The sequence below is a fragment of the Heterodontus francisci genome, chromosome 13 (assembly GCF_036365525.1).
Source record: "Heterodontus francisci isolate sHetFra1 chromosome 13, sHetFra1.hap1, whole genome shotgun sequence".
NCBI lineage: Eukaryota > Metazoa > Chordata > Chondrichthyes > Heterodontiformes > Heterodontidae > Heterodontus > Heterodontus francisci.
Window position 1 is genome coordinate 48,518,505 of NC_090383.1, and position 21,118 is coordinate 48,539,622.

General features: G+C 42.8%; 1 protein-coding gene across 13 annotated transcripts in view; it reads right to left on the minus strand.

Annotated features, from left to right (window-relative positions):
• Positions 1-21,118, minus strand: part of arid1b (AT-rich interactive domain 1B) — a 696,888-nt gene that overhangs the window by 285,649 nt on the left and 390,121 nt on the right. For 9 of the 13 annotated variants that reach the window (XM_068044792.1, XM_068044787.1, XM_068044795.1 and 6 more), the window contains one exon: positions 15,052-15,111. The exons of the other annotated variants lie outside the window; for them this stretch is intronic. In XM_068044792.1, the coding sequence (XP_067900893.1) occupies positions 15,052-15,111 (60 nt within the window). The remainder of the gene's footprint in view (positions 1-15,051; positions 15,112-21,118) is intronic. 13 annotated transcript variants of the gene reach the window in all.

Below are 21,118 nucleotides of genomic sequence, written 5' to 3' on the forward strand. Positions count from 1 at the left end.
GAACGGGCAGCCGTTCCTATTCCCAGCCCACCCCTGGGAAAGTTCTCCAGGCGACAGGAATGCGTCAGGGAGCCGTCTCGACACAGCTCCCCCGCCTCCAAGCCCGCCACCTCAGGACTGGGAAAATTACGTCCCACGTTTCTGGAGACTACCCAAGCTTTAATAATTTTTGATGGTCATTTTTTTCATATTAATATACTTTGAAATATAGCGCCTGGAACAGTTGTATCCAATCTCATCAGGTATCTGACCATGTCTACCAATAAAACAAACAAAATCTATCAATTTAGTTTAGTTTAGAGATACAGCACTGAAACAGGCCCTTCGGCCCACCGAGTCTGTGCCGACCATCAACCACCCATTTATACTAATCCTACACTAATTCCATATTCCTACCACATCCCCACCTGTCCCTATGTTTCCCTACCACCTACCTATACTAAGGGAAATTTATAATGGCCAATTAACCTACCAACCTGCAAGTCTTTGGCATGTGGGAGGAAACCGGAGCACCCGGAGGAAACCCACGCAGACACAGGGTGAACTTGCAAACTCCACACAGGCAGTACCCAGAATTGAACCTGGGTCGCTGGAGCTGTGAGGCTGCGGTGCTAACCACTGCGCCGCCCTGAAAGGAACAGCAAGATTATGGGCTGAAATTAATTTTTCTTCAGCCAAGCTTTTGGTACTCAAGGAATAGAACAATACTCTTCCTTTTCATGAGGAATTGATGAAATACATGGTGCTGCAATGACCTGCACAATAAAAACAATGAGGGGCCATCTATGTACACAGTGAACATTGTCAACAACATTCCAACAGTAATTTAAACCAATAGTACCAAGATATAAAAATCCACTAGCATCAAGGGCAGACCTAAAGAAAATACCAGTGTAAAAACTATAGGACCTGTTGAGTAATTATAAAATGTTTTAACATTAGTTTTCTATAGCTAGGCGGAGGATTAAGGTACTACGTAGCTCTTGGACATATTTTGCGTGCCAAAAAATGATTATTGTAGTACTAAACTCTGTAAAATGTGTTTAATGATCTGACTGTTAGATAATATATGCCTGGAAAAACAGTTCTCACTACTCTTTTATTTTACAAACAAAAGAACAAAGAACAGTACAGCGCAGGAACAGGCCATTCGGCCCTCCAAGCCTGCGCCGATCTTGATGCCTGTCTAAACTAAAACCTTCTGCACTTCCGGGGTCCGTATCCCTCTATTCCCGTCCTATTCATGTATTTGTCAAGATGCCTCTTAAACGTCGCTATCGTACCTGCTTCCACCACCTCCCCCGGCAGCAAGTTTCAGGCACTCACCACCCTCTGTGTAAAAAAACTTGCCTTGCACATCCCCTCTAAACTTTGCCCCTCGCACCTTAAACCTATGGCCCTGAGTAACTGACTCTTCCACCCTGGGAAAAAGCTTCTGACTATCCACTCTGTCCATGCCACTCATAACTTTGTAAACTTCTATCAAATCGCCCCTCCACCTCCGTCGTTCCAGTGAAAACAATCCGAGTTTACCCAACCTCTCCTCATAGCTAATACCCTCCAGACCAGGCAACATCCTGGTAAACCTCTTCTGTACCCTCTCCAAAGCCTCCACATCCTTCTGGTAGTGTGGCGACCAGAATTGTATGCAATATTCCAAGTGTGGCCTAACTAAGGTTCTGTACAGCTACAGCATTTTTATACTCAATGCCCCGACCGATGAAGGCAAACATGCCGTATGCCTTCTTGACTACCTTATCCATCTGCGTTGCCACTTTCAGTGATCTGTGGACCTGTACGCCCAGATCTCTCTGCCTGTCAATACTCCTAAGGGTTCTGCCCTTTACTGTATACTTCCCACCTGTATTAGACCTTCCAAAATGCATTACCTCACATTTGTCCAGATTAAACTCCATCTGCCCAAGTCTCCAACCGATCTATATCCTGCTGTATCCTCATCACTATCCGCAACTCCACCAACCTTTGTGTCATCCGCAAACTTACTAATCAGACCAGCTACATTTTCCTCCAAATCATTTATATATACTACAAACAGCACTGATCCCTGCGGGACACCACTAGTCACAGCCCTCCATTCAGAAAAGCACCCTTCCACTGCTACCCTCTGTCTTCTATGACAGAGCCAGTTCTGTATCCATCTTGCCAGCTCACCTCTGATCCAGTGTGACTTCACCTCTGATCCCGTGTGACTTTAAGCATAGGACTTCCAAGCGAACATCCAAGTAGCTTTCCTTTTTCCACCAATTTTCTTGCCTTTCTTTATGAAGCCATTGTTTTCTTCCTGGACCTAGTTTCATAAGTACCAATTGTCCTCTTGGTCCTCACTTTATGTGGGAGTACAGACATTGAATATTGACAATCTATTCAACTGCAGTAGCATCACAAATGAGCCCCCTACAGGCAGATTAGTGGACAACTATTAGGAGCAACTTCTCCTCACTAACCCAGTGGTATAGACTGCAACTGTGCCATACCTACCAACGTCCAAGCTGAGGTCAGCTAACTTAATGAAACAGACTGGGGGCTGACTCTAGGAACTTTCTGGTCAGTATGGTACAGTTACTTGCTGCCTTCACTATCTGAATCATCGGGGAAATCAGGTTAGCGTATAACACTGTGTTGCTTTGCTAGATATAGCACTTCCAACTTCAATGGAAACTATTTCCATCTGCAATATTCATATTAATTGAAGTCTAGCAGCATAACTACACATTTTGCATGTCTCAATACTGAGCACGCAAAGGATGCTTTTGGTGGGCGGGGGGGGGGGGTGGGTGGAGGGTGAAGGGAAGAGGAGAGTGCTAAAAACACTCAAATGTAATTATGAACTAGAAGAAAACTGATTTAACTTCATAATTATTTGAAATATAAGAACATATTTATGATAGAAATATTCCATATGTGCCAGAAATTCCAAAGGGCCTCACCTTCCTCTACCCTTACCATTCTTCTACTTTCTTTACTTTATGCATTCTCTTCCCATGCTACTTTCCAGGCCAATGGAGGTCAGAAACCAGACCTCTGCCATTCTCTTTTGCAGCTGATACTTATGAAGTACACAAGTGCAGTAACTGCAATAACTAGTTGGCTATTTCCTTTCCATCCCTTTGGGGAAGCACCTGGTCTTCATTTTACTCCCCATAGCAACATGGCCGAGATCTGGAACTCGCTATGTGGAGAATCCTGGGAGAGAATAACAAATGTTCAACGTTCAAATTCAATTCCACGATGGAGTCTGTGTTTCAAAACAGCTTTTTGGAGCTTTAACAAACTGGCATTGCTATACCCAAATAATCAAATTTGAATTCGAATCTACTTGTGCTACGACTAATACCTATATTGGCTTAAGATCATTGCTGCAAAACCTACCAAAGTAACAGAACTGTGACCTTAATACTCCGGCAAGAAAAAAATGTGATAGGTCTAGTTGCATTAGAAGTAATTTATGCTCAAGTTTTAAAACAGCTTCAAGAATCATATGAAACAATGGAAATTATAAGATATTGACACCAGTATTTGGCAACTTTTCCAGTACCCTTGTTAGGTAGGGAACTGATTTTTCACTTAAAAAGGAGTGGGAATTTCAATGTCAAGACAATGCTTTGATATCTATCATTAGAGGGGGATCCACTTATATAGCTCACTGAGGACCTCAAGTGGCTGACACATGGTACCAGAGCCATACAAAACCAAAAGCTTAACATACAAGATCTATTACGAAACAGGGAAGAACACTTCAAAATATAAATACTAAACATATACACAATGAAATGCCATGTGAAATGGCAGTAAAAGTCAATACCTCTTGCAATCTATATTTATATGTTCATTTCCCTCCAACCATCTGCCGCAGCAGACTTCAATGCCATCACATGATCAGCAAATGGGTTGGGGGAGGGGGGCACTTGCAAGTTAAGACTGGTGCCTTCAGCTTTTGCCTTTTGAAACTGCTGCTCCAACTTACAACCCACCCGCGACCTAGCAAAGTTTCATCAAGGCAAAACTAAGTCAGAATGACTACGAGCTGGATTTTGTGGAATGGGCAGATGTTCCGCCGCTGTGGCTGAAAATGGGAAGCAACCTCGCACCAAGCAGGTGGTGGGACCTGAGTCAGCACTTTGCCATGGGCGGCCAATTAATTGGCAACCGCCGGGGCTGCCGCCCAATTAAGGATGGTAGCCCACCTCGCAGAGCTGCCAGCCCAATTAGTGTCCGACAATTCAGCAGCCTTAGCTGCGCCACCACTAACGCGGCCATTGCTGAGGTTGCAGCTGCAGGGAGAGGGCACCTCAATGGCTGGATGCCCTCAAAAATTTCGAACAGATCTAGCAATACAAAACTGGGCATCCATAAGGCGCTGTGGGCTATCAGCAGCAGCAGAATTGTACACAACCACAATCCGTAACCTCATGGCCCGGCATATCCCCCACTCTACCATTACCATCAAGCCAGACCAACCCGGTTCAATGAAGAGTGCAGGAGGGCATGCCAGGAGCAGCACCAGGCATACCTCAAAATGAGGTGTCAACCTGGTGAAGCTACAAGACAGCACTATCTGCGTGCCAAACTGCGTAACTGCATGCGTCAGACAGAGCTAAGCGATCCCATAACCAACGGATCAGATCTAAGCTGGGCGGCACAGTGGCGCAGTGGTTAGCACCGCAGCCTCACAGCTCCAGCGACCCAGGTTCAATTCTGGGTACTGCCTGTGTGGAGTTTGCAAGTTCTCCCTGTGTCTGCGTGGGTTTCCTCCGGGTGCTCCGGTTTCCTCCCACATGCCAAAGACTTGCTGGTTGATAGGTTAATTGGCCATTATAAATTGCCCCTAGTTTAGGTAGGTGGTAGGGAAATACAAGAACAGGTGGGGATGTGGTAGGAATATGGAATTAGTGTAGGATTAGTATAAATGGGTGGTTGATGGTCGGCACAGACTTGGTGGGCCGAAGGGCCTGTTTCAGTGCTGTATCTCTAAACTAAACATCCAGCCGTGAATGATGGTGGACAATTAAACAACTAACTGGAGGAGGTGGCTCCACAAATATCCCCATCCTCAATGATGGGGGAGCCCAGCATATTAGTGCGAAAGATAAGGCTGAAGCACTTGCAACAATCTTCAGCCAGAAGTGCTGAGTTGATGATCCATCTTGGCCTCCTCCTGAAGTCCCCAGCATCACAGATGCCAGACTTCAACCAATTCGATTCACTCCGCGTGATATCAAGAAATGACTGAAGACACTGGATACTGCAAAAGCTATGGGCCCTGACAATATTCCGTCAATAGTACTGAAGACCTGTGCTCCAGAACTTGCCGCACCCCTAGCTAAGCTGTTCCAGTACAGCGACAACACTGGCATCGACCCAGCAATATGGAAAACTGCCCAGTTATGTCCTGTACACAGAAGCAACCTGGCCAATTACCGCCCCATCAGCCTACTCTCAATCATCAGTAAAGTGATGGACGGTGTCATCGACAGTGCCATCAAGCGGCACTTGCTTAGCAATAACCTGCTCAGTGACGCTCAGTTTGGGTTCCGCCAGGGTCACTCAGCTCCTGACCTCATTACAGCCTTGGTTCAAACATGGACAAAAGAGCTGAACTCAAGAGGTGAGGTGAGAGTGTCTGCCCTTGACATCAAGGCAACATTTGACCGAGAATGGCATCAAGGAGTCCTAGCAAAACTGAGGTCAATGGGAATCAGGGGGAAAACCCTCCGCTGGCTGGAGTCATACCTAGCGCAAAGAAAGATGGTTGTGGTTGTTGGAGGTCAATCATCTGAGCTCCATGACATCACTGCAGGAGTTCCTCAGGGTAGTGTCCTAGGCCCAACCATCTTCAGCTGCTTCATCAATGACCTTCCTTCAATCATAAAGGTCAGAAGTGGCGATGTTCACTGATGATTGCACAATGTTCAGCACCATTCGTGACTCCTCAGATACTGAAGCAGTCCGTGTAGAAATGCAGCAAGACCTGGACAATATCCAGGCTTGGGCTGATAAGTGGCAAGTAACATTCGCGCCACACAAGTGCCAGGCAATGACCATCTCCAACAAGAGAGAATCTAACCATCTCCCCTTGACATTCAATGGCATTACCATCGCTGAATCCCCCACTATCAATATCCTAGGGACTACCATTGACCAGAAACTGAACTGGAGTAGCCATATAAATACCGTGGCTACAAGAGCAGGTCAGAGGCTAGATATCCTGTGCCGAGTAACTCACCTCCTGACTCCCCAAAGCCTGTCCACCATCCACAAGGCACAAGCCAGGAGTGTGATGGAATACTCTCCACTTGCCTGGATGGGTGCAGCTTCAACAACACTCAAGAAGCTCGACACCATCCAGGACAAAGCAACACGCTTGATTGGCACCCCATCTACAAACATTCACTCCCTCCACCACCGACGCACAGTGGCAGCAGTGTGTACCATCTACAAGATGCACTGCAGCAATGCACCAAGGCTCCTTAGACAGCACCTTCCAAACCTGCGACCTGTACCAACTAGAAGGACAAGGGCAGAAAATGCATGGGAACATCACCACCTGCAAGTTCCCCTCCAAGTCACACACCATCCTGACTTGGAACTATATCGCCGTTCCGTCACTGTCGCTGGGTCAAAATCCTGGAGCTCCCTTCCCAACAGCACTATGGGTATACCTACCCCAAATGGACTGCAGCGGTTTAAGAAGGCAGCTCACTACCACCTTCTCAAGGGCAATTAGGGATGGGCAATAAATGCTGGCCTAGCCAGCGACGCCCACATCCCTGAATGAAAAAAAAAGACAGGTAAGTGGGGTTGGGGGTGCTGAAGCCAGGCAGGTAGGCCCTGGAAATTTTGGGGGGTTTTTATGACAATTGATGATGGTTTCATGGCACCATTACTGAGACTAGCTTTCAATTCTTGTTTTTTTTATATATAAATGAATATCCCAAGGGTATTAGCCTGGGCTTTTGGATTACTAGCTCCGTGACATTACCACTACACCACAGTCTCCCTCACTTAAAGCGTGATTGAGGATATTTTCGAAGGTGGGATGGGAAGATGGTGGGATTTGGGAAGAGAATTCCAGGGTGCAGATGTTTAGTAATTGAAGACTGCCATTAATGGTGGAATGGGGAAGAAGGGAGATTTAATCGAAGAGAAACACAGAAGCCGAATCTTGAACCTTTTGGTCTGCATGGCTTTGCACTACACCGGGCCATCAGGAGAATTTAAATTTTAGTATCAGAGAACAGGGGTTTACCACAGTGATTGGAGAAAACCAAATCAGTAACTATGACATTTTTATATGAATAATATCCCCAATGGCCAAGTACATTAAAGGACCTTATCTGGTGTAATGCAAAACCACAGGTTCAATGCCCTACCTTTGATGGTGAGTTGTCAGAATGTTAAAAATGGCCTCAGCCTTTGGAGAGGGGTGTAGACAATCAGCCAGGATTCCTGCAGGATTAGGCTCCACTATGATGTCCTACATGCTCGAATATCTTACTGACACTCATGGTCGAAGTTCATGCTTGAAGAACTGCTGCCTGTTTGAGTTATTAGAGGGGTGCTGGCATCCATGAAACCATACCCGATTTGGGCAGAAATGAGAGCAACTTAATTTCTTTCTGCCCCTAAGTGGAAATGTTTTATTTCCCTCAATGCATCAGTGTCTGACAATGTGAAAAGTTTAACAGCATTTCAGAGCAAGATTATGGCCTAACAAGCCACTCAATTGTCAAGGGCAATTAGGGACAGGCAACAAATGCTGGCCTTGCCAGTGATCCCCACATCCCATGAAAAATTTAAAAAAAGGATGTTGTTAGGAGTGGAGAAATTTAACAATGAGAACAGATTGGATAGGCTGGGTTTTGTTTTCTTTGGAATAGAGGAGGCTGAGGGGAGATTTAATTGAGGTGTTTAAAATTATGAGGGGCCTAGATAGAGTGGGTAGGAAAGACCTATTTCCTTCAGCAGAGACGTCAATAACCGGGGTCATAGATTTAAAAGTAATTGGTAGCAGGATTGGAGAGGATTTGAGGAGAATTTACTCACTCAGAAGGTGGTGAGAGTCTGGAACACAGTGCCTGAAAGTGTGGTGGAGGCAGCAAAACATTTTTTAAAAATTGGATATGCACTGAAAGTGCCGTAGCCTCAAGGTTATGGGCAAAGACTTGGAAAGTGAGATTAGGTCGGATAGTTCTTTTTCAGACGGCACAGACATGCTGGGCTAAATGGCCGCCTTCTGTGCCATAAATTTCTATGATTTAGGCTTCAAATAGCAAAACCATTCTACAAAGCTTCAAAGCCCACTTCGCTTTATTCGCTTAAAAACATTGAAAACAAGTTGAAGTCATGCCAAGCTGTAACTTGTCTGAGTTATTGGTCTTAGACCTTGGACATAGCTTATTTTCATGGCTTACACACCCAATGGCTGCGCCTGAAGTCCATGTGCAGCATGTTCCACTGCATGGAAAAAAAATGACACAAAAGGCAGTAAACTCACTCATTTCCTCCCCATCCTTAATTTTTCAGAAATCTGTCATCTTTTGCTACATTTCATCCACAATTAGGATCTGTATTAATGTCAATGGCAAACAAAGGGATGAAGATACTATGAGGGGAGAGCAGAAGCAAGAATCTCTCCAGATCTGTACAGATACAAGGTTTTAGATTGAAATGTCTCCAAAAGCTTCCTTCAAACAAATCAATGCATCATCCATTACAATAAAAATTAGCATGTTCTGGAAGACTCAGCAGTTCATTTATAAATGTCTAGTAGCAGTTCAGTATAATTTCCCACACACCCCATCCCAAATTTTTCTGCATTATCTTGCTGAAATTCCCTGAACGCTCTCCCATTCCCTGTACATAAGTTGCAGTATTTCACTTCACTACATAAAACATACTTCAGGAAAAATTCAGCCCACAAAGGGTTAAACAGGATGCTGTGTTGTGTGTTTTCAAATAGTCTCTCTATGTAGGAACAAAAGGAAGCACAGCGACTTCAAGGTCAACAATGTCCTTTTAAGATGAAAGTGTCCACAGGCTCAGCCTGTCATTGCCTCCTCCCCCTTTTAAAAAAAAATAAGCCCTGACTCAGTTTTCCCGCCAGTCATGGCTAATGAACATTCATTTGGCTCTGACTAGCATCTATTAAACAAATGGAACTAAAGTGCTTTAGCAGTAACTGCCATCTACCGCTCTGCTCCCACAGCTGCTCTGAGCCCAGAGCTGGGCCAATCACAGCACAAGCACCCCTCCTCCACGCTTGCACAACCAGCCCTGTTTTTGTCTGGTTCAGCAGAGCTTCAACCTTCTGAGCTTTATGTTTTTTCCCCCTTCCTCTCAACCACCCTCATGTACTCATTTTAATTACATAGAACGAGCTGCAACTCATCTGGCTTGGAAAGGAAAAAAAAAGGGTGGAGATCTGGCAGGAGATGGCATGATAAACAACACTCCTCTCCTAAAAGCAAATTAAATGGGACGTTATTCAAAGTACAGCACATCAGCGGATACCAATAAATCTACAGCCAGCAAAATGTCACGGGGGAGGGCATAAAAAGGAGAAATAGGAACTCGTGATAGGAGTAGAAATGAAAGAAAAAGAGCAGAATGCTTTTTACAAAAAGGAGGGAGGGAAAACCCTGAAATTATTTTTATAAATACAAGGATGTTCAAAGGAACAATGGCTGTGGAACCTGATAAATATTGACACGGTTCTCGATTAAAAACAAAAACTACAGTGAACGGCCATGGCTTCATCCTTATTCTTATGCATAAAACTTTAGCACAGTATGTTTTGAGGTTAGAGGCAGGAAAACAAGTCTTTTTTTTAAAAAAGAAACAAGCCTGCCATTAGCATTGGCTCCTTCCTCTGAGGGAGGATATTTGTCCTCAGCACGCAATCCATCTCCGCATTTCTCTGGATTTACAAAGGCACATCTGTGCGTGTTAGAGGGCCAGTCTGACGTGTTTTCCACCAGCAGCAGCTGCGGTTTCTGAGGAAACGAGGCAGATTTTCAATCAGGCTGGGAGAACGTGTGTGTCAGTGTTATGTGCGGGGGAGGGAAGAGCTGCAACAAAAATGATCAAAATACAATCTAGAAAGAGAGAGAAGAGAGAAAATTATGGTGGGGAAAATTATTTCTTGCATTTCCCCCGATTTTCTCCTCTATTCCAGCCTTCCTTTAAAAGTAAGGCATTGCAGTAATGGTTTATTTATTACAGTAGGACTGGGCTTGAAAATAGTGCCGGGCATGTATCCCTCACAAGACCTTTTAATCATCTCATGCTTAGAATTCTCAATTGAGTTTCTCCTCGATGTTCTCTCGCTTTGCCCAGTTTCTCTTTGACCGATTCACTCCTGAGCAATTTAAATGCTTCAACTTCCTTCCCCTATAAAACCCACAAAACAAAGTATTTGTTAGTCGAGGTTGCTTTTATTCCTAATTTTTACATGCTTCCCCCTTATTATTAGTGCCTGAGATCTTGTCATCGGAATGAATGATTAACTCCGAACTGACACACAGACGGGGGGGGGGGGGGGGTTGAGAGAGAGAGAAGAGGGAAAGAGCAATGTAGGAAAGAAAGGAGGTGAAAAAGAGAAAGTGGTCCTTCACAAGGAGGCTCCAGTGCAGCAGAACTAACCAAAGCTATAACTTTTCATGCACGCAAAATAAATCCCAATTTTAACGTATATTCATTCAATACTTACAGCAAAAAACACTGGCCTGTAAAAAACCCGAAGTATGAAAATAAACACACCATGAGAGTACTATAGTACACAACTGAAACACTCATTTTAACATTTGTAAACTTGAACTCTGTCACAATTGAGTAATTTTAATTTAGGAAAAATTCCATTTTAGAGTCACCCTTACATTGCTAAAACATGGAAAATTAATTTGAGAATTTCTACAAAGGTAAATTAAGTTCAATTCCAAGGAACACCCCAAAGCTACTTGAAACAAAAAAGGTGCCAGAGGCATCTTTCACCTTGGCTGCTGAAGCAGCACGTCAGTGCAATTCCACTAACGCAACAATGGAACTTGTGTAGAATCTGAACATGCACTTCCTTTAATTTTGTTGGCAATGCACAAATCATAGAGGGCGGATCAAGATAACTTCCAATTCACAGTGGCAAATGTTGTTCTCCATATGGTTTGTCTTTTGGAAAAGCTGGACACCAACTGATGAAAAAAAATCTAATGGAACAGTGTTATCTCTTCCCTCATAAACCAATATTAATACATGGATTAAAAAAATATAGATACAAAGTAAATGCTGAGAATAATTTTATATGAACATAGGAGCAGGAGTAGACTATTCAGGCCATTGAGCGTGCCCCACCATTCAATATGATCATGGCTGATCATCCACTTCAATGCCTTTTTCCCACACTATCCTCATATCCCCTTTTGTCATTTGTATTTAGAAATCTGTCAATCTCTGCTTTAAATTTACTCAATGACTGAGCTTCCACAGCCCTCTGGGGTAGAGAATTCCAAAGATTCACAACCCTCTGAGTAAAAAAATGTAGCCTCATCTCTGTCCTAAGCTTCCCCCTTTTTTTGAAATTGTGTTCCCTTCTAGACTCCCCAACCAGGGGAAACATCTTACCTGCATCTACCCTGTCTATCCCTTTAAGTAATTTGTAGGTTTCAATGAGATCACCTCTCATTCTTCAAAACTCTAGAAAACTCTAAAACTCAAAGCTCCAGCGACCCGGGTTCAATTCTGGGTACTGCCTGTGCGGAGTTTGCAAGTTCTCCCTGTGTCTGCGTGGGTTTCCTCCGGGTGCTCCGGTTTCCTCCCACATGCCAAAGACTTAGAGGTTGGTAGGTAAATTGGCCATTATAAATTGCCCCTAGTAGAGGTAGGTGGTAGGGAAATATAGGGACAGATGGGGATGTGGTAGGAATATGGAATTAGTGTAGGATTAGTATAAATGTGTGGTTGATGGTCGGCACAGACTCGGTGGGCCGAAGGGCCTGTTTCAGTGCTGTATCTCTAAATAAAATAATAAATGAATAAAAATAAAATACAGGCCCAGTTTCCCCAATTTCTCTTCATAGGACAGTCCTGCCATCCCGGGACCGAACTTGGTGAACCTTCATTGCTCTCCCTCTCTGGCAATACTATCCTTCCTAAGCTAAGGGGACCAAAACTGCACATATACTCCAGGTGCAGTCTAACCAAGGTTCTATACAATTGAAGCTTGGAAAAGTTTAAACATTGAAAAAATACTTTTAATATTTTCAAGATTACAATGCAGGGGATTGAAAAACATAGGATTTGTGCAATTATATACAACAAAATAATGCAATTGTGCTAAGTCAGAATTTTGCTCAATGCTGTAAGTTAACTTCAATATTACTGAATTATCTCCATCCTCCATTTCCACTGAAGTCCTTGAACGTGCTGTCAGCTCAGAAATAAGTGCTCATTGCAACTCCATGTTTGAATCTTTCCAATCAGGTTTTCGCTCCAGACATTGCACTGATACGATCCTAATCAGAATCACAAATTGCATCATCTGTGATGGTGACCATGGTGCAATTTCCCTCTTTGAACTCTGCAGTCCATGGTATGGTTGATTGCACCACCTTCCTCCAACACCGTGCTGTTCAGCTTGGTGGAATTGCCCTTGTTTTGTCCCTCGTCTATCCACCATAGCCAGCGATAGTTTCTTTCCATTCTCTAACGGTCACCTTTGGAGACTCCAAAGATCTACCCTTGGCCCCTCCTTTTTCTCAGTAACAGGCTTCCCCTAGGTGCTATCATCAGAAGAAATAAAAGTCAGCTTTCACATGTATGCTGATGACAAACAGCACCATTTTTCGTCACCTGTCTCTATCCCTGTGCTGTCAGACTATCTTTCTTGACTGAACCACAATTTTCTCCAGTTCAACAGCTGAAGACCAAAGCCAGCATCTTTGGCTGCCAAAACATCTGTAGCCCTGCCACTACACTCTCATGCTGAACCAAACGGTTTACAACCTCAGCATCCTATTCAACCCTAAACTGAACTTCCAAAACCATATCTTCGGCATCACTGAGACCACCTACTTCCACCTCTTGATAATTGACTTGATAATCTAATGGTCTCCTGGCCAGCCACCCAGCCTCCATATTCTACTGTAAACTACTACTCATCCAAAACCCTTCTGCTCGTACCCTAGACCCGCTTACTCATCATTCCTATACGTCCTGACCTACATTGGCTCCCAGTCCCCTAACACCTCCAATTTTAAACTATAACTTTTCTATTTAAGCCCCTTTGTAGCCTCACCCTGCCTCGTCTCCAACGTCTTCCAGCCTTATTACACCATGCCCAAACTCTCCATTTTTTTCACCTCTCCCTTCGAGCCCCCTCCCTCCTTTCGCCCTATCATTGGCAGCTGTGCTTTCAGACATCGAAGCCTCCTATTCTGTAATTTCCTCTGTTTATCCATCGTTCTCTTCTACTTTAAGTCCTCCCTTAAGAGCTACCGTTTTGAGCAAGCTTTTGATCACTCCGAATATCTCCTCCTATGGCACAAGTTCCATGTTTGTCTGCCTACACCTTGGGATGTTTTACAGTAAAGGTGCTATATAAATTAATGTTGTTTTTGAATCTTTAAATTATTATTAAGTATATAACACAACCTGAACAACTGCATTTCTTTCCCTTTACACACTTCTATCTTAATAGAATTTACACTACTATTTTGTTAAAGACCGTAAACAATTTTAATACTTTAAAACAGAATCCTATTTATGTAGCTTTTCGGTTTATGATTGATGATTGTAATTATGCAGCATGGTCTCAAACAGCAATACAAACTGGTTTCTCCTTCAGAGAATAGGCTCTATTTATCAGCTGGTATTTATAATTAATAATCATATCTGCTGGGACCTGTGAAAAAGCCAACAGCGTGAGACACCAAAACATGAGAAAAGGTCCAGGTTACCCTATTTGAAACATGAACTGTGGAGAGCACAACTGCGTTACCTCATGATTTGAGCACAGCTAGCGGAAAAAACTGGATCTAAAACACAATCCAAAGTACTTCATCTAAAGCCTAAGAGATAATAACAAAACCAATACATTTTCAAAAATTGATTCAAAAAAGTATAATTGAAATGAGTACAATTCTTTAAAACAATACACTCAGGTATCTAAAGCAGTTTGATTGATTTACCTATTTAACAGATGCTTCTTCTACATTTTAAAAATATTTATTAAAGCTGGTTCCTTTTTTGTGTCATAGACATGACAGTTAAATCTAATTTAGATCACATATTAAATTATAAGAAAGTCACACGATCTGTTAATGATCCCTTATCAGGTCACCAAATGTTCCTCTCAAGTTAAGCCCTCCTTTCTATGCTTAACTAGTTTTCTCTAATTGGAGTTACAGCAATATGGAAGCCCCTCCTGAGGCTCTATTTGAACAGCAAAGGTGCTTGAGGGTCAGAAATGCTTCTAATCATAGCATATCCACTGGAAAATAAATGAAGTGAGCAGCAGTAAGTTTATTTTTGGTTATTTCTCCCTCACCCCCTTTCTTTGCTAGGGTACAGTTTCACAGGTACCAGTTCTCTTCCAGTACCTCATCTAAGTAGCCATTCTCCATATGTAGGCCTGGATATCGAGTGCTGACAGACTATTTAACCTTGGGAGCATCACAGCCAGGCCGAGGCTCATTTCTTACCTGGCATCTATGCATATGTCAGGGTTGCAGGATAGTATTCAAGAAGGAAATTCGTAACTGTCATCACCTTAACCCATAAATGCTAGGACCAACTGTAGCACTCTCTCCTCAAAGGCTGCCCCAAGTTGAGATCTGCTAAGTTAGCAAAGACTGGGGAACCAAACCCAGGATTTTCTAGCAACTTTTGTCAACTGAGGTATCTGGTGGCTTTCACCAATATTCTTTTAAAAGTTTCAGTACACTAGTTTTTTTTTATGTAGAAAAGCATTTCTAATTCTAAGTCATCAATTACAGACACATTGAAACCAATGTTATTAATGAGAAGAGCAAAGTGACTTACCCAAGGACTGCAAAATAGTGAGATGAAATCTGTGTTCATGCGTAAAGCCATTTGTTCATTCTATAACATGCAAAGGGATGGAAAATAGATTGGATTGTTCCCCCTCATTGGGTTGGTTCAAGAAGCAACCTAGGCAGGTATTCTTTTGGAACAGCAAGAAAAGTACATCAGAGCATCAAAAAAGTGGAAAGGGATAATTGGAGCGCTACAAAGGACCAAAAATCCTTCTATAGTTGTGATTTAGATATACTGGGTCCAATTTTAACTGTCTGCCTGGCAGATACCAGGTGGGAGGCAGCTAAAGTAATGCAAGTCATTTACCCCCCTCTATCCTGCCATGTCCCGATATTAACCTACTCCTTGGGGCAGGCAAGCAGAACACCTACATGAAGGAGGCAGTGTCCTGTCCCGAATATGCTGATTAGATCCAATGATGTCACCAAGACCTGATCTGCAATATCAAACTGAGGCCTGAGCGACTAGTGCGAGGGGGAGAAACGTCAGCTTCAAACCTACCGCAGCCAAATCCTGGACCATTAGAGGCCCAGAAGGTAAATTAAATATTTATTTTTCAGGTTTCCTTGTGGACTATGCACAGTTTTGATCTCCTTATCTAAGGAAGGAGAGACGTACCTTGGAGGCAGTGCAACAAAGCTTTACTAGATTGACTCTTGGGATGAGAGGGCTGTTCAATGATGAGAGGTTGAGTAGATTGGGCTGATACTCTCTGGAGTTTAGGAGGAGAGGTGATCTCATTGAAACATACAAGATTGAGGGAGCTTGACAGGGTAGACACTGAGAGGTTATTTCCCCTGGCCAGTGAGATTAGAACTAGGGGGCATTGTCTCAGCATAAGCAGTTGATCATTTAAGACTGAGTTGAGAAGAAATTTCTTCACCCAAAGGGGTTGTGAATCTTTGGAATTCTCTACCACAGACAGTTTTGAATGCTCAAGTCTGAGTGTATTCAAGGCCGGGCTAGATAGATTTTTGGACTCTAGGGGAATCAAGGGATATGAGTATTGGGCAGAAAAGTGGAATTGAGGTCAAAGATCAGCCATGATTGTATTGAATGGCGGAGCAGGCTCGGCCTACTCCTGCTCCTATTTCTTATGCTCTCACAAGAAAGCCTTGGATCTCTCATGTGCCAGGCTACCCCATCTGCTGATGGTGGTGCTAATCCACCTTTTCCCCGATCACAGCAAGTCTCCTGCTACCCCACCCACACTGAACCCTTAGTTTGTATAACCTTATATTTCAATTTATTCCCATGTTTGTAGAAGTATAAAATTTGTTTATAAACTTGCAATAGATTGCACCAAAAGTACACTGTCCAAGGTAGTGTATCGTGGGCCAGCAGTGGGAAGTGTAGAAAATGGCCCCCATTCATCAATGAGTGATGACTGTGAAGATAAATAGCAAACATAACATAGAAATTACCCCCTGTACTGGTACACAATGATATTTGTTACACTCCTCTGGAAATTATTTCAAACATACTATTTTCTCATACTAATTTGCTGAAATTCCAGCCATATGTACTCTACAACTGTTATAAAATGGCTACCTTGAAAACAACACTGGTAATCAGAGACAGTCTGTGCAACAGCAACAAGCAATGGATTTTCTTTCATTGTTTTAAACAGGATAGGAGCTGAAGATGCCTTAATGATTTTGACAGAGGTCTGTTTGAATCTGACTAAAGTAGCTTTCATTTGTTATGCACTCCCCTTGAAGAGCCAGAAGCTCATCCCTTTCAGTTTATCAGCACTCTTTTCAAAGAAAGTGGGAGGTGGGGGGGGTGATGGGTGGGGAGGACAACTCAAGGTGAATTTGATTTTCACATCGTTCACTGCACAAAGCACATGCTCCCTTTCATCTACCCCAAACCAGATTCAAGCATCATTAACATCACACTTGAGGAGTTCAATCTACAAAGCCTTTGGTGGCATGAAACCTAACACTACAGCACAGTATATCATTCGGACCCAACCGGTTTGGGAGCTGCTCCTTCAGCAAGCATGACATTTTAGTTTGAGGCAGTTGTGAACAAAATGCTCCAGAACTGAGCAAAGGAATCTAATGTCCTTTCAATAACCTAAGATACAATCTTAAAAAATGACCCTGTTGTACATTATTAAAATTGCCTTTCAAAAACTAAATAAAAAAGGTCCATTTCTCACTTCAACTTTCTTTTTTGGCAATTTTCTCCCCCTCCCTTCTTTCCTTGTAAGGGTTTTGCACCTCAGCAAACAGGCAACATCCAGTACCCTAGCCAAGTGGCTATTATTCAGATGACTGAGCATCAGTCAGTACAACAATCAAACCTGATTATGTTCTCAAACATCCACACATGCACACTTCCAGAAGGTGCTGGATACCAAACAGCGCAGGGAACACAAGCTGATTTTCCCCTCCCTGACCAAGAGGCAGACAGTCCAATAGTAACACTTCTACCCTAGCTAAGATAACTCAGAACAGACTAGGAACAATCCTCCTTGGTTGATGTGGCTCCACCATGCACTGGATAAACTCAGTGAACCAGTTGGAGGTGGGGAAGCAGGTATCTCTTTGTTTAAGATTTTTAATTTGGTAGCTCCTCAACCCCAAAAATTTTGCAATCAAGCGTCATGCATTCTAGTACAGTGTACATTTATTAAGAATGCTATTAAATCATGCTGTAGTATTATATATGTTAATTAAAAATACAATGGTCAAATCCTTTGTGACAAATGGAGCAAAAATCTTAACACTTTTAAATTTGTTAATTTCCCATATTATAGGACACTGGAAAAGGGTTGGGGAAAAACTGAAACATTTGTTTTTTGTGAAATTAATTCCAAGATGTTCTTAATAAGATCTTGAAGGTTAAAGCCGCACCCCACTGAAAAATAGTCAAAGCTCTGAAACTTACTCTTATTTCTATGATGAACCTCTCTGCCAATTTCATTATGTTGATTACAGTAAGGAACGTTTGTAGGTTACTGGTGCATTTTGAAAGAGTGACAGAAAACATGATTCCACACTCCACTTGTATCATTTTGTAAATCATGTCTCCCCATGTATTATACAATAGGCCGCAAAGGGTTGGCATTAACAATGCAGTCAATAACAAGGTGGTCATCATTTATTGTAAAAAAACAATTTAATGGTTTATCATTTGAGAGTTGAAGATTAGAACCATTAATCTTTTGCTCAAATGTGCACTGTGTACATGAACAAAATTATTGAAGTATAGAGAAAGGAAATATAGGCTTAGAATCACAGAATTGTACAGCCCAGAAGGAGGTCATTCAGCCCACTGCAACTATGCCAGCTCTTTCCCCATAATCCTGCAAACTTTTTCTTGTCAAATATATGTTTAATTTCCCCTTTGAAAGATTGCGGAACTCATACACTAGCAGGATTTGCACTCTAATCTGTTTCGTAAAGGATTTTAAAAATTCTTTCATTGGATGTGGGCATCGCTGGCAAGGCCAGCATTTGTTGCATAACCCTAATTGCCCTTGACACACACGTGGCTTGCTGGGCCATTTCAGAGGGCAGTTAAGAATCAATCACTGCTGTGGGTCTGGAGTCACATGTAGGACAGACCAGGTAAGGACAGAAGATTTCTTTCCTTAAAGGACATTAGTGAACCAGATGGCTTTATACAACAATGGATGATAGTTTCATGGCACCATAAGGGAGACTAGCTTTCAATTCCAGATTTTTATTAATTAATTGAGTTTATAATTAAATTTAAATTCCACCAGCTGCCATGGTGGGATTTGAACCAAGTCCCCATGGCATTAGCCTGGGCCTCTGGATTACTATTTCAGCGACAGCACCCCTACACTACCATCTCCTCCTCACCTGACCTTAGATAACCAGAGAATATATAAATATAAATATATGGGCGGCACAGTGGCGCAGTGGTTAGCACCACAGCCTCACAGCTCCAGCGACCCATGTTCAGTTCTGGGTACTGCCTGTGTGGAGTTTGCAAGTTCTCCCTGTGACCGCGTGGGTTTCCGCCGGGTGCTCCAGTTTCCTCCCACTGCCAAAGACTGGCAGGTTGATAGGTAAATTGGCCATTGTAAATTGCCCCTAGTGTAGGTAGGTGGTAGGGAATATGTGATTAATGTAGGATTAGTATAAGTGGGTGGTTGATGGTCGGCACAGACTCGGTGGGCCGAAGGGCCTGTTTCAGTGCTGTATCTCTCTATGACTATAAATATCAGAAATTATACAAATACTGTACTGGCCTTTCCAGTTTGGAAACTGTTTTAACAACAATTCCATTTATATAGTCCCTAATCACACTGAAATATTTCAAAAATTAGTTTTGAAGTATAGTGACGTAAGACAAAATTTTGGTTATAGTTAGCGCATTACCCCTTTCTTGCAGATGGTGTTTATTAATAATTAAACTTTCAGTTATTACATCACATTTTTACAATATTTCAAAAGATTTTTTTAAAAAGAGAAAAATAAACCGGATAGAAGTGTGTGTCGCTCAATGTTTGCTGGAGATACCAGCAAATTAATTTACACATACATCATGATGCGTTTCCAGTGTGCTGGGCAAAGTGCCAACTACTTAAAATCTCCAACCAATCACAGCACCATAAAGGTGACCTCTTCTTCCAACTGCTGGTGAAATGCAGCAAAATACTAGTAGCAAGAGGAATCAGCTCGTCATTTACCACAATCATAAAAGGATTCATTTGAAAACGATAATCAAAGCATCTCCCTGCTTACATTCGTTTAAAGCTACACAAATCACTTACCAGACTACAGAATTCTCCAAATTTTTGTTTTGACTTAACATTCTCTCTAAACTTTAAAAAATCCATTATACAAGGTAATTTACTGCCCATGAAAAAATAATTTTTCCATCTCTCAGTTAGACTCATTCTCTCATTTCCCAACTTCTGTCCCGAGTGTTAGCCAGAGCATCACCACATACGGCTGCTTCCTACCCCACAACAGTCAACTCAAGAGTTCCACAAGGATCTTTCCATGGCACCCTCCTCTACATGCTGCTACCCCTTGGCAAAATCACATGCATATATGCAGATGACACCCAGCTCTAACTCTCAGTCATAGAGTGATACAGCACTGAAACAGGCCCTTCGGCCCACCGAGTCTGTGCTGACAAACAACCACCCATTTATACTAATCCTACATTTAATCCCATATTCCCTACCACATTCCTTCAACTCTCCTACCACCTACCTACACTAGGGGCAATTGTTTTTTTTACAATGGCCAATTTACCTATCAACCTACATGTCTTTTTGCTGAGGGAGGAAACCGGAGCACCCGGCGGAAACCCACGCGGTTACAGGGAGAACTTCCAAACTCCGTACAGACAGTACCCAGAACTGAACCCGGGTCGCTGGAGCTGTGAGGCTGCGGTGCTTACCACTGCGCCGCCCACTCTCCACCACCTCTCTCAATTCCTCCATTATCTCTGCGTTGCTAGACTAAAACTGCTTATTTTGAATAGTAATAACAGCTCAGGAGGCACCCATTTGGCCCGAGTCCACACCAGCTCTCTTATAGAGCAATCCAGTCAGTTCTATTCCCCTGCTCTATCCCTGTAGCCTGGCAAGTTTATTTCCCTCAAGTGGCCATCTGATTTCCTCTTGAAATCATTGATCGTGTCTGCTTCCACCACTCTTGTAGGCAGTGAGTTCCAGGTCATTACTACTTGCTGTGTAAAAATGATCCCCCCTGTAGCTCTTGACCAAAACCTTAAATCTGTGTCCCCTAGTTCTTGTACCATCAGCTAATGGCAACTTTTCTTTGCTTACCTTATCTAAACCTGTCATAATCTTGTACACCACATCAAATCTCCTTTACGACAAGGAGAACAACCCCAGCTTGTGTATCTCACCTTCATTCCACCAGTTGTAGCTGCATCTTTGGCTGCTTAGCCCTCATGCTCTGGAACTGTGTTCCTAAACGCCTCTCTCTCTCCTCTATTAAGATCCACCTTAAAACCTACCACTTTGACCCAAGCTTTTGGTACCCTTCTTCATTGGGTTGGCATTTTCTTCACACTAAGAGAACTGCTATGG